At 40.5% G+C, this 14,288-nt stretch overlaps 1 protein-coding gene across 1 annotated transcript in view; it reads left to right on the plus strand.

Annotated features, from left to right (window-relative positions):
• The first annotated feature begins 3,036 nt into the window (after positions 1-3,036).
• Positions 3,037-14,288, plus strand: part of TBK1 (TANK binding kinase 1) — a 40,133-nt gene continuing 28,881 nt past the window's right edge. Inside the window, exons 1-4 of the mRNA XM_060025157.1 lie at positions 3,037-3,127; positions 5,564-5,681; positions 9,617-9,757; positions 13,511-13,640. Coding sequence (XP_059881140.1) covers positions 5,595-5,681; positions 9,617-9,757; positions 13,511-13,640 — 358 coding nt within the window. The 5' untranslated portion in view covers positions 3,037-3,127; positions 5,564-5,594. The remainder of the gene's footprint in view (positions 3,128-5,563; positions 5,682-9,616; positions 9,758-13,510; positions 13,641-14,288) is intronic.

The raw sequence follows: 14,288 nt of genomic DNA on the forward strand, positions 1-14,288 counted from the left end.
AATACTGGAGTCTTATTTTCTCATCTCTCCCTGATTTCCCATTTAAAGGATTGCACATATAAGTGTATGGATGATTTATTTAATTATGCTCCTAAAAGATTACATGTGACTTAGTTCTATTAAATAATTCAGAATCCTTTTTTTAAGTGAACTAGAAAAAGCCTGTGTCAGTATGTTGATAGAATTAAAAATCTAATATTTTCCATCTTACTAGATTTACTTAGGGCACAATATACCTATGTGTTTATGATGCTTGTAAGTAGTAGCTGCCCGTTTAGTTCCCCTGCCTTCCCCGATTTTTATTCATGACTATGCAGGAAACCAAGAAGACAAATAATATCAGTAGTAGTATTGGAAAATTAAGAAACGGTGGACAAAACTGAGCAGCACACTTACTATAGCCATCATTTAAGTTTAAATTTTAAAAGCCCAAGTAAGGTTTTAGGGTGGTTGAGGGTTTTTTTTAACCTTTGGCCCATGTGGTCCCTAGAGGTTTCATGGATGGGCTTCAGTGGTCTTCTAAATTCCCTAAAATTGTATTCAAAATTTTGCACATAAATCTTTTCCTGGTGTTAATTCCAGAAGAGATTATAAATATTTTCCTTACATCATAGAATAAAGGTACTAAACTAAGTTGACAGTTAATTATAAAAATAGATCAGTGGAATGTATATTATACAGTCAGCCCTCTGTAGGTGCAGGTTCCACATCCATAGTTTCAACCAACCTTAGATCAAAAATACTTGGGAAAAAAAACTTCCGGAAAGCTCCAAAAAGCAAAACTTGAATTTGTTGCACTTGGGAACCATTTACGTAGCATTTACGTCGTGTTAGGTATTGTAAGTATTCTAGAGATAATTTAAAGTATATGGGAGGATGTGCGTGGATTACATGCAAATACTATGCTATTTTACATAAGAAATGAGCATCCAAGGATTTTGGTATCTGTGGAGGTCCTGGAACCAGTTCCCTGTGGATACTGAGGGATGACTGTACTTAAATAAAAATGGTTTTAAAAATAGATGAGTGAGAGCTAATTGTTTCTTTTACAGTGGGAGAGATCATTGCATCTATTGCAGTGATCTTTGAACTAATTGTCCAAAGTATACTGAATTGCATAGCATAGTAGTTAAGAGCTTAGACAGGCTCAGGATCCAGATTAAGTAGGTTCAAATAGCAGTGCTGCCAGTAATTGGTTTCAGAACCTTGAGCAGGTTAAATAACTTCTCCCTGCCCCAGTTTCCCCATCTGTAAAGTGGGGGAAATAATGATAACTACCTCATAACTAAGAATTCAGTAAGTTGAACATGAAAAGAGCTTACTACAGCATCTGCAAATGAAGGCTTGATAATAGCTATTGTTATTGTACTGTTTATTCCGTGTATGTAAAGGCAACACCTCCTTTTCCCCTGGTTCTTTAAAGCCCTTCAGGAGATTAACAAGTTTTCAGAGCTAAGAGAAATCAAAACGTGGGAATTAAGAGTCTGTAACAGAAATTAAAACTTCATGTTATCTAATCATGTGTAATAATTCCCACCTTCCTTCCCTGAAGTTGCCTAGTGCACTTTACTTAGGGAGTACCATAGCAATTAGGAAACTGTTCCACCATGAATTACCTTTTCTGTATTGTTCTTAGTCTCCAAAAGCAAACACCCAAATAATCGTCTCAAGGGTGAATCTCATCTGTTAACAGCCTCATTGAGGCAGTAAGACTGCGCGATTTGTATGACTTAACTATGGAACTACAAGAGTTTTATGAGGCCTGGTATAGTTCTGTGCCTAACAGTTTATTTAAATCTTAAATACTAATATTAATTGGTTCACAAATGGCTTGATCTTTAAGAAAATGTATTTCAATGTTCCTCACTCATGTGGTAAACATGTGAATCAAGGCCTTCAGCTAATCACATTTTCTCCCATTCACCTTTGAGATGTGAGTTATAAGGAACTTGGACAGGTTCTCTTCTTGGCATTAGATAGGGGACAACTAAAATTGGTGGGAATGTAAGCAGTGAATAGATTGTTGTTACAGTAGAATGATTCCATCACTTAAACATTGTTTAAAGGTTTAATGAATTCCTTTCTAACAAGCATTACAGTGGTCTTATCTCCACTGTATATAAGATACGTGATTAAACAGGCTTACAGAGTTTTTTTTAAAAATTACTTAAAGTCAGTATTTGGCAGGGAGAGCTGGGACTGCAACCCTAGGTCTATTCCATTCAAAAGCCTCTGCTCTTAACCACTCTGCCATAGCTTCCTATTTCACTGCCGGCTCCTATAGTTCTCATCTGGGAAGAACTCCCTCCTTCCGCCTCCCTCACTCAGAAATTTAGCCCTTATCTGCAGAGGTCTCTTCGGCCTCTCCGCCTCTCGTTACGCTGAGAAAGGCTGCAGTTCTGTCAGTGGGCAACAAGGATCACTCGGGAATAGCTGCTTGAAATCCTAGCGGCACGAATACTGCAGGGGACCTGATTTTAGTCCCTAGATTCTCCAGTATTGCCATTTTCCAAAATACCGTATAAAAAGAGGGAATTAAATGAGCTTATTTACATTAAGAATCTCACGTCCGAATTACTCGCAGCCGATAATCTGGCTCCCCTGCAGCCAATGTGGTCTTTAAGATACATACGAATCTATCCCTGCAGAGTATGATCCTCCAGCGATGTCCCCTCATGTGTCCAGCATTCTGCACACCCGTGATTATTTGCATGTTTGTAATCACCCGTCCACCGTCTGTCCCACTATCACCTCACTCCGCCTTTGGCTGTCGGGGACGGGGCGGGATTCGCAGTTGGAATCTGAATCCTTGCGCTCACTGGGCAGGGCTCTCCGGCTTCACCCTCAGAGTAAGAGGGGACAGGCAGAGGGTGTGGACGAGGTCCAAACGCCCCACAGCCTCTCGGCCCCTCGCCACAGAAGCCTCGGAGAGCCGGGCGAGGGAGGAGCCTTGGCAGCAGAGGCCGAGGCCCAGATCGGTGCGCCGGAAGTGCGCACGCGCATCCGCACCCGCACGCCGGCCGTCGGTCACGTGACCCCCCGCCCGTGCTCGCGAAGCCGGAAGTGGCCTGAGGCACAAGGAGGCCGCGGGAGCCCGCTGGCGGTGGCGCGGCGGAGACCGGGCGAGGTAAGCAGGGCGGGCGGGGGCGGAGAGGCCGAAGGCGCGTGGGGCACGGGCTGCTGAGCCGGGCACGGCCCTCACGGAGCGCTCCCACCCGCAGTGGGAAACTGGGATGCTGAGTCAGGGCGGGGGCGGGGCGGGCAACCGGAGGAGCACAGCGGGACCCCAGGCCGAGCCCTCCCCGACTCTGGTTGGGCTGACACCGCCTCCCGGGTGTCCGGGGCGTGCGAAGCCGGCCGGAATGGTCGCGCGGGCCCGTCCCCTGCGTCTGGACTCCTCGTCCTACGGCCGGCTGTCTGACTCGGACCCTCCCTGGTCTGGTGGCTCTGGGCAACCGAGAAAGAGGATGTGTCTGTTACCGGGGTTGGGCCCTGGCCGCCGGGACAGGCGGATGTCCCTCTCCCTTGGAGTTAGGCTGGCCGCTTTCTACCCCTCTTTCCGAGCGTGGACGCTATTGGCAGTGTTTAAATCGTTTGATTTTTTTTCAGACGATTAAAAAGAGACGTGTTTTAGTGAAGCGGGGGTTGACTCGCCGGAAGCCAGAAGCCAAAGACGTTTTTAATGTACACACGTATAATGCAAATGCCCAAACCTTTCCTTTGGGACGTAGCTTATGAGTGTAATTTCCAATCCGTTTCCCAGGCATTTTTAGTAGGTGGCCTCAGAACAAGTTCTACCCAGTAATTGTCAAATGCATAACCAAAGACCGACTTTTTTCCCTGAAGAACGCTGAATATAATATCTGTTTAATAAATGATTCACTTAGTGGTAGGGTTTGGAAATCCTGGAACTTTGTCCATATGCAGCGTCACCAAGCCTGTTTTCATCTATGGACAGATGGTAACTTTCATTTTGGACAGCATAAGGAAGTAGACTTAAGGCAGGATTACCAGTCTCATACTTGTTGAGTGCCTGCCTATATTGTGTCCAAATTTTGGAATGATTTATATAGCAAGTACCTTCTGGGTGTGCTGAGTCACGTTTTAGTATGCGGTTATTGTGGGGTTATTGGAAGATAATTTCAAAAGACATTTCCCAGATCATTGTGACACCATAGTTTAATTTCTGCATATAGAGAGCAGATATCTTAGCTGATAAATGTGTTTTATATTACCCACTAGGTATAGATAGATACTTAATGATATTATTTGCCAATTATAGTTATCTCAAGCAACAGTTACATTAATGAGCAAAGCTTTTCATATTGAGAAGTATTTGAAAATATTATTGAAAAGATATTTGAGAAGTTTATTATTATCTCAGTAGCTGACAAATGTGTATTTCATATTTTGAAAAAGGAATCGTATTTTTATTGCTTATTTCCAATAAGTTGCTGTATGTAAAATTCCCTTATCTGAATTAGATGGGTGGTAAAATTATATACATCTCTCTGAGTATATCAAAGATTGGTGAAATTTGGACCCCTGGCCATTCTTTGTGTACTTAACCCTACTTGGAATATTGGCAGTCGTTAATTCATCACTGAATACCTAGTCCATTCTAACTTACTATGAAGGGAGAGCAAGATCTGTTTTGATTCAGCCTGACATTACATCAGGTTTAAGGTGGCATGGTGGGACAAGTGTTTATGCTATTTAGCATACCTCATTTTTATTCCAACATGGAGCTCAAATATTTACAATATACTTTTACAGCTTTTCAATATTGAAGGACAAGGCTGGGGTGGTGCTTTTTTTTTTAATAGACTTTATTTTTTAGAGCAGTTTCAAGTTCACAGCAAAATTGAGCAGAAGGTGCAGAGGTTTTCCATATACCTCCTGCCCCCATACATGCTGAGCCTCCCCTTGCTTATTTTTTAACACTTGCTAATACACATTCAGTATGTGTATATTTATATACTTGGAGGTCGAAGAAACTATCCTTAAGTTAATTTCAAAATTTATTGCTGAAAGGTCACCTTTGCTTCCTGATTGTCATGCTTTGTGTAGGTGAAGTTTTAAGTTATAGAAGTGTTAGGCCATGGCAACAGTTGTTTTCATTAGTGTTGCCCTGCCCTGGAAGGAAACAAAGTAATTTTTTTCTATATTTCTGTTGTATTTTACCTTATTACTTTATTTTAAAACACTTTATAATATGATTTATCATTGATTAATCTTTCAAAACATTTTAAGGAGGTAAATGGCCAATATCACTCTCATTGACAGACAAAATTAGAAGGGAAGTTGATGTTTTTTCAGCCCTGTGAATAAGTGAATTAAATTGAATATATAAGATGTTATTGGTTGATGTTTTTTCAGAGCTCATGCAGCATTTTAGTCTTTAATATTGCTGGAAAGTTAGATTTTTTTGGACTGTTTATGCACTTTGATTTAGTAATAAATAATAGGTGATCTTTCTTGAGAGTAAAAATAGCTAACATTTGTTTCTTAAATGTATTATTCCCTGAAAACAAACATGCAATTTTTTTTTCTTTTCTCTTAGTATAACAAGAGGATCACCTAACCACGCCGAGATGCAGAGCACTTCTAATCATCTGTGGCTTTTATCTGATATTTTAGGCCAAGGAGCTACTGCAAATGTCTTTCGTGGAAGACATAAGGTTGGTACAGAGAATACTGTGAAAGCACCATATATGTAGTTTTCTGAGATGCACACTTGTACTAAAGTGAGACTTGGTGGTTTTGATTAATTTGTCTAGAGAGAGTATCTGTTTTTGTGGTTGCTTAAGGTATAGCTTGTGTCAGAGGCAGTAATATCTACCCAGTGGTGGCAGAGGTCATGTGTTGGGGAATGGAGAAAAACAGAAGGTTGTTTGAGAAAAGGAACTGGGGAAGATTAGTGTTGTGCCGTTTGGTTTTTTCCTCGACCTAATCCTCCTACGTGAGTGAGTGATCTCACTGACCGAGTTCAGTGCAGCAGTGATTTGGGTTAGGAGGTAATAGAGGGAGGCATGGTGAGGAGCAGATGGGTATTTTTGAGGGAAACCCACAGATGATTCTGCTGTGCTGTAGTAAGGCTTCATGCCCCCAGAGTAAAACATTCTACAAAGTAGATTGGAGTAAAGTGAGGTTATCATCAAGGAGCCCAGGTTTAAAAGACTATATATCCCGGTAATCAGAACTTGTTAGTGCAAGTGAGAATAAAATAAAAGGGCTAATCCCAGAGGCATTTCAAGAACCAAAAGGACTTTGTGTCAGATTCTATATTGGAGGATGAAGTAAAAGGTAATTAAAGTCATTTAAAATGAAGAGATTTAAGATCATTTAAGTTTCTATTCTGGGAAGGAAGCTGGAAAAGTAATGGAATAAAAACATCCTTTTATAATGCAAATAATCATTCACTAGTTTTTCAGCACTGTGAATTCAGCACAGGAGCTCTAAACATTTTAGGAAGGAGGAGTTTCCTTATATTTTTCTGTAACCTTGAGACCACCAGTCAGTTCTGTCTGTGGCAATGAGATGAACATTCATAGATGCATGCTGTTTCCGCTGGCTCTTAGAGAGTGAATCGGAAGTAGTGTCGTACAGTTTTTAGCTTTTTTTCACCTCCAATTCTAGCATTGTCCGCAGCTTCCAGTCCTTGGTCAGATTCATAGTGATCAGCCTTGGATATTCCTGTCCTAGAAATTGTTTTTGTTTTGTGCACGGTGCCAAGAAGAGAAAATGGGTGGCGTGGCACCTCTGGGTTTAGCAGTGAGACGCACCTGACCGTCTGTGTTCCTGTGACCCTGGTTAACTTAACAGACTTTAGTAATCACTTGGTATGTGTCAGACACTATGATGGACCTAGTGATTTGAGCTACAGATAATGTGCTGTACCTGCCCACGAAGCGTGTTGGGTTTAGTAGCAAGGTGGTATTGGAAGGAACGTAAATTAGAAACTGATGGAGTGACAGGTAGTCAGTAGTGATAGGAATTGAGGGAGGCATAAAGTGCCTGGCACTAGTAAATATCTCACATTTTCTGATCCTCTTTCCTTACGTAGCTATCCAGTGTCCTTCATGTAAGTGCCTACACTTAGCAGGCACTCTGTAAATGCTTGTTGACTGAAAGAATAAATGAATGAATGAGGACAGAGTAGACTACTGTCCTGAAGTTCTTCTTCAAAGGAAGTAAAACTGTTCTTTATCCACTATAGTTTGAAAGCTTCAAATAAGGATTTGAGAGGCATAAGAACTGACTTAAAATATTGCTAACACCCAGTTTAGTATTCAGTCCCTAGCAGTCTTCCCTGGGATGTGTTTTGAGAAACCATGTTTGTTCTCAGTGACATCAATTTCAAGGGTTTAGGACTATACCCCCCAAATCCTGCTTGCCCTTAATAACTGTTTGTTCAAGCATCTTTAACTATATTAGCTAAACCCTTTTATGTTACTGCTCAGAGTGATCCGGTCCCTAAGTTTACTATTTGTTATTCAAAGTATATTACTTACTTAATCTGTCTCTTTTTCATTAATTTGCCTTGAGCTGCTACTGTGTCTGGATGGGTGTATATGTGTGTGATAACTGAGGTGAAGTTAAAGGGGAGAGAGCTGTAGGAAGGACATGTTGACCTGCACGTTGTATATATATGTACACGTGCATCTCTAAATATTATTCATCATGCTTTGACTTAGAGACAGTGACCGATAGGTGACTGTGCAGTTGAATAGAGGGACAATGGGACATTCCCACACATGTCCCAGTGATCTCACAGGTATGATGTAGACTACAAAAGGCGGGAAAATACTGGCCTGGGTCATAGTGGGTACATTGCAACATTGTGTTCTTTTCCCTGCTTGCTCCTCTGTTAGGATTCTTCTGATTTCAGACTAAGTTTGAGACAGTTGTCCTCAAGAAAAATCTCTCTGTTGCGTGGTATAGATTTGGCAGTGTCCTTACCCTGGCTGATCAAATGGGAAAACAGTGTAGTTGAGCTCTAGTTAAGTTGTTCCATTTTCATACTGTCTGAAAACAGTCAACGGGTCTTCTCCTCTGGAAAGAATATATGGATATTTGGTGTGGGGGGAGCGGGGGAGAGAGTGGGGAGTGATCACATAACACAGGTGGTGGTCTCCAAAGAGGGATCTTGAAGAGTGAGACTGTGATGCAGCTAAATGGTTTTAAGAAGAAGATTATGAAATTCTGAGGTGATGGCTGTAGGTGGTGAATCTGTGTGAGAAGCTGTAGAGAGGGCTTCAAAGCAGGAAGAGCACAGAGGTCCTAAAAGACAGAGACCCATGAAACATCTTTAGGCAGGGCATGCTTGAACCCGAGCTCACAGGAGAAACGAATAGTCTCTCCACTAACTCCAGGCAAGTTCAACCTTGGATTGTGGGAAAAGTAAGCTTAAATTCAGAGAATCTGGCCTGAGTGGCTGGAAAGAGGTGGGAGGGTCTGGAAGAGAGCCTCAAAGAAAGGTTAATTAAATGAAGACCATGACAATGTAATGTTTACCTGAAATTTAGCATGTATTTTGTACCTCTAGGATTCCCTCCCAACTATGGCTGCATTGTAATTCTGTGTTTAATCTACTTCAGTATGCCATGAGAGAGTGAGAGTTGGGGTGCTGCCGGAGCTTTGGTAGAGGAAAGGAAGTGTCTTTGATCCTTTAGAAATGATCTGCTAAGCAACAATCTGCCCTAGTCCTCTAGGTGAAGTTGCAGAAGGTTACCCGAGGCAGCAGTGGTGCAGTCCAATGAGGATGGTCTGCTTTAACCTTATTCTCAAATCCCAGCCCCCCCCCCCCCAACATACATACACATTCTGTCCAGCTAGGGAATCTTTTTTTTTGAGGTACGCGGGCCTCTCACTGTTGTGGCCTCTCCCGTTGCGGAGCACAGGCTCCAGACGCACAGGCTCAGCGGCCATGGCTCACGGGCCCAGCTGCTCTGCGGCATGTGGGATCTTCCCGGACCGGGGCATGAACCCGTGTCCCCTGCATCGGCAGGCAGACTCTCAACCACTGCGCCACCAGGGAAGCCCCCAGCTAGGGAATCTTAAAGTTAGTTGCCTTACTTTGAGATTCTTACTAAAAATTGCATATGTGGAATATAATTTTTAATCTTTCATTTCCTACTTTGATTAGTTTAAAATTGTTAGGCCCTGGAGAAACCCTTGTGAGTTTCACTTTCTATTTCTTATTCAAAATACACATTCACATTTGGTACTGTTAGAGCTCTTCTGATATGTAAATGACTATCTTTGCCACGTGTATCATAAGGAAGCTTTATGATATAAAATATATAAATAAGGGAAGCTTTATTTATATATATATAAATATATATATAGAGAGGAAGCTTTATTTTATAAAATGAAAAAAAATAGCCTTTTCTACATTCCAAAGCATTCAATTTGAAAGAAATACTGAACAGTTGATTGATTTATTTCAGCTTAAAATAAAAAGGTCAGGAGTCGTAGTACAAATTACCTAATGCTTAAAAATATTCAGGGTGTTCTATAAAAAAGATAAATTGCTGTATCTAGTGCTAATGGTACCTTTTGTATCTTCTTTATAATATTATAAATAAATAAAACCTTTCTCTCTTTTTCTTAGAAAACTGGTGACTTATTTGCTATCAAAGTATTTAATAACATAAGCTTTCTTCGTCCAGTGGATGTTCAAATGAGAGAATTTGAAGTGTTAAAAAAACTCAATCACAAAAATATTGTCAAATTATTTGCTATTGAAGAGGAGGTAAGTAGTCAAGCTTTAATTAACGGTGTCATGTTTATTGTAGTTATTATGATTCGGGAGAAATAATCTAATATAAAAATCGTTTTATAAACAGTGGGCTTTTTAATGGTGAAAATTAGGGCTCACACCACCAAATATTTATTCTCAAAGATTCTTGAGCAGCTATAACAATGGAAATGAAGTCTCATGGAATCAGAAAAAGTATATAAGAAATAAAAGAATATAGAATATGGTTACTGGTATTATTACTAAAAACAAAAGCTAAAGTTAAATTGACATAATTATATAAGGATCAAGGAGAAAGTCAAACAATTCAAAGAAGGCTTTATAAAAAATAAAAATCCTTGGAATCCAGAGAGTGATATATGAAGTCCAGTTGTAAAAGACAGAATTGATTTTAGTGGGGAACAGTGAAAATAAAAATGTCATTAGAAAAATATAAATCCTGTTAGTGTGGGTAATCAATAAAATTACACCTTTTGAAAAACAGTTTGGCAGCTTATACTCCTCATACCAGTGATTTCTTTCTTTTTTTTTTTTTTTTTGTGGTATGCGGGCCTCTCACTGTTGTGGCCTCTCCCATTGCGGAGCACAGGCTCAGAACACGCAGGCTCAGCGGCCATGGCTCACGGGCCCAGCCCCTCCGCGGCATGTGGGATCTTCCTGGACCGGGTCACAAACCCGTGTCCCCTGCATCAGCAGGCGGACTCTCGACCACTGCGCCACCAGGGAAGCCCCAGTGATTTCATTTTTAGTGATTACTTCTTAGGAAGTAATCAGAAGTGTAAATTATAATTTTATGCACAAAAATGTTCATTGCTGCCCTGTTTATAATAAAGAATGGTTAAATAAGTTAGAATGTTTGGCTAGTCACCCAGAGTTAGCTACACTCGAGGTTAAGAGCATAGCCCTCCAGACTGCCAAGTCTATTCGAAACTTCTGATGCAAGCTGCAGAGGAGTTTGGCAAACCATGCAGGTAGATACAGAAGTCCCCACCAGACTGCACATTGAGACACGAGCTGCAGGTTCAGGAGTCACCAGGGCTATCTTCCCTTAAGACCAACTGGCTACCCATTCGGGGCTTCCCATGACTGCCCTCAGATTTGATAATTTGCTAGAATGTTGAATGACTCACAGAACTCAGGTAAGCACTGTACAGTTGATTCTTGAACAGCACAGGTTTGAGCTGCCTGGGTCCACTTAAAAATGTGCGTTTTTTCCACTAAATATGTACTACAGTACTACACAATCCGAGGTTGATTGAATCTGTAGGTACGGAACCACAGATACAGTAAAGTTATGCGTAGATTTTCGACTGTGCAGAGGGTCAGCGCCCCAACCCCTGCTTTGTTCAAGGGTCAACTGTACTTACATTATAATTTATATTTTAGTATAGCAAAAAGATATAAATCAGAACTAGCCAAAGGAAGAGATCCATAGGGCCATAGGGCAGAATACAGGAGGGTTCCAAACATGAATCTTCCTTGTCCTCAGGGATACATTATCCTCTTGGCATTGATGCACGGCAATACGCACAGAGTATTGCCAACCCTGGAAGCTCACCTGAGCCTTTGGTGTGCAAAGTTTTTATTGGGGCTCAATCACATACTGCCTGCATGGCTGACCTGTAGTCAGCCCTTCCCATAGGTTCTGATAATACTTTTAGCCTCCATTTCCTCTGGAAGTTGGAACGGATGTGCATGTCCAAAATCCCCATCATAAATCACATTGTTAGACTGTCACATGGCCAAAACCCACAGACAGAGACACTTCTAGCAGATAGGACATTCTAGAAGCCTAGCATATCACCTCCCAGTAGCCAAGGGCAATGACCGGACCTCTCTGGCTAAAATTAATTCTTTACTACACAGTGGTTAAGCAGTAATAAAGAGAGATATTTAACAAATTTCAATCACCTGGGAGCATGCTTGTGTATAATGTTCTGTGAGAAAATCAGTATTAAAGATATATATGCAGTGTGATCTTTTTCTTTTTTTAATTTTTTAAATTTATTTATTTATTTATTTATCTTGGGCTGTGTTGGGTCTTCATTTCTGTGCAAGGGCTTTCTCTAGTTGTGGCAAGCGGGGGCCACTCTTCATCGCGGTGTGCAGGCCTCTCACTATCGGGGCCTCTCTTGTTGTGGAGCATAGGCTCCAGACGCGCAGGCTCAGTAGTTGTGGCTCACGGGCCCAGTTGCTCCGCGGCATGTGGGATCTTCCCAGCCCAGGGCTCGAACCCGTGTCCCTTGCATTAGCAGGCAGATTCTCAACCACTGCACCACCACGGAAGCCCTGCAGTGTGATCTTCATATATACAGTACGGTATACAAAGTGTTAATGTGTCTGTAATAAGATTTTATACATAGAAAAAAGACTGAAAGGAAACACACCAAAATATTAACATAATTATCTCTGGGTGCTGGGATTATGGGTATTTCTCAAATTTTCAATTCATCAGCATTCAATTATTTCATTTTTTCAAAACAACAGTTTTTTTAAACATTTCTTTTATACTACTCAATCGTAGAGAAATTTAAAATATTTTATGGGTATATATTGGGGATATGTAGAAAGAATTATAAAAGGAAGGAAGAATTAAAAGTTGGATATGAATACTGGATTTAAGTCTCATTCATATTTTTGAGTTTCTGAAATGAGCACGTATCTTATAATCAATGTGTATTTGTAATTTGGTAATACTTCTTTTTCTCTATAAAGCTGTTATTAAATTGATGATGTGTCTTATATTCAGTGGTACATTAAAATTAAGGTTTAAAACAAATCAGCAGCTCAGATTCATATGAGCAGACTAGAACTTTGCTGCAAGAGGACGACTCAACTATTCTGCCACCTATTTATTTTTAAGGCTAGAACTCTGGGAACTCCTTGGCAGTCCAGTGGTTAGGGCTTCACGCTTCCCCTGTAGGGGGCACGGGTTCGATCTCTGGTCGGGGAACTAAGATCCCGCAGGCTGCAAGGCGTGGGCAAAAAAAAGTCTAGAACTCCATTCTTTGAAGTAAAAGTGCTTGTCACAGGAAGAATTTCAAGTTTAAGAGATTTGTTAGAAGAACTAATATCCTAAATAAATGTACGTTATGAATTAGAAATTAAACATAATTTTGAAAGAATCATTATAACATTGTAGCAGTGATTTTCTAATTAGACTTGCTGTGGTTTGTCTTCAAAGACAAACCCAGTTGTTTTTTTTTAAATTTATTTATTTTTGGCTGCGTTGGGTCTTTGTTGCTGTGTGCGGGCTTTCTCTAGTTGCGGCGATCAGGGGCTACCTTTTGTTGCGGTGTGTGGGCTTCTCATTGCGGTGGCTTTTCTTGTTGCAGAGCACAGGCTCTAGGAGCACGGGCTTCAGTAGTTGCGGCATGCAGCCTCAGCAGTTGTGGCTTGTGGGCTGTAGAGCACAGTCTCAGTAGTTGTGGTGCACGGTCTTAGTTGCTCTGTGGCATGTGGGATCTTCCCGGACCAGGGCTCGAACCCGTGTCCCCTGCATTGGCAGATTCTTAACCACTGCACCACCAGGGAAGCCTGACAAATCCAATTTTAATATGAATTTAGAAGATGTTAATTCTCATCTGTACAGTCAACAAATATTTAACAAACCCCAGGTAAAAAGCAGTTTAAAGTGCCTTCATTATTGTAGTAAATCCAGCTTTTAAATGAAATCAGGTAAGTATTGGCATATAATAAAAATTTATTTTTTATATTGAGCCCCAATCAGTGATTTTTTTTTTTCAGGTAACAACGAGACATAAAGTACTTATTATGGAATTTTGTCCATGTGGAAGTTTATACACTGTTTTAGAAGAACCATGTAATGCCTATGGACTACCAGAGTCTGAATTTTTAATTGTTTTGCGAGATGTGGGTATGTTTGTTTATTTATATGATTATATATGTGTGTATATATAACTTAATGACGTAAGAATTTTAAAAAATAAATTTCTTACATTCAAAGCCAAAGACCTTTATGGAGTGCTTTCTTAGATATGACACCAAAAGCGCAAGTACAAAAAGAAAAAAGATAGATAAGTTTCATCAACATTAAAAACTTTTGTGTTTCAAAGGACAACATCAAGTAAAAAGACAACCCATAAAATGAGAGAAAATATTTGCAAACCGTACATCTGATGAGGAATTTTTATCCCAACAAAACAATAAAAAGACAACCCAATTTAAAAATGGGCAAAGGATTTGATAGACATTTCTCCAAACAAGATATACAAATGGCCAGCAAGTATATAGAAAGGTCATTAGTTGTTAGAGAAATACCAGTCAAAACAATTAAGAGCTGCCACTACACACCCACTAGGATGGCTAAAATCAAGAAGACAAAACAGAACCAAGTGTTGACGAGGCTGTGGAGAAATTGAACCCCTCATATACTGTTGGTGGTGGTGTAAAAATGTGCAGCCTCTTTGCACAACAGTCTGACAGTTCCTCAAAAGGTTAAACAGAATTACCATATGACTTAGCAATTCCGCTAGTAGGTGTTTATCTAAAAGAATTTAAAATC

Source organism: Delphinus delphis, chromosome 11 (genome assembly GCF_949987515.2).
Source record: "Delphinus delphis chromosome 11, mDelDel1.2, whole genome shotgun sequence".
Classification (NCBI taxonomy): domain Eukaryota; kingdom Metazoa; phylum Chordata; class Mammalia; order Artiodactyla; family Delphinidae; genus Delphinus; species Delphinus delphis.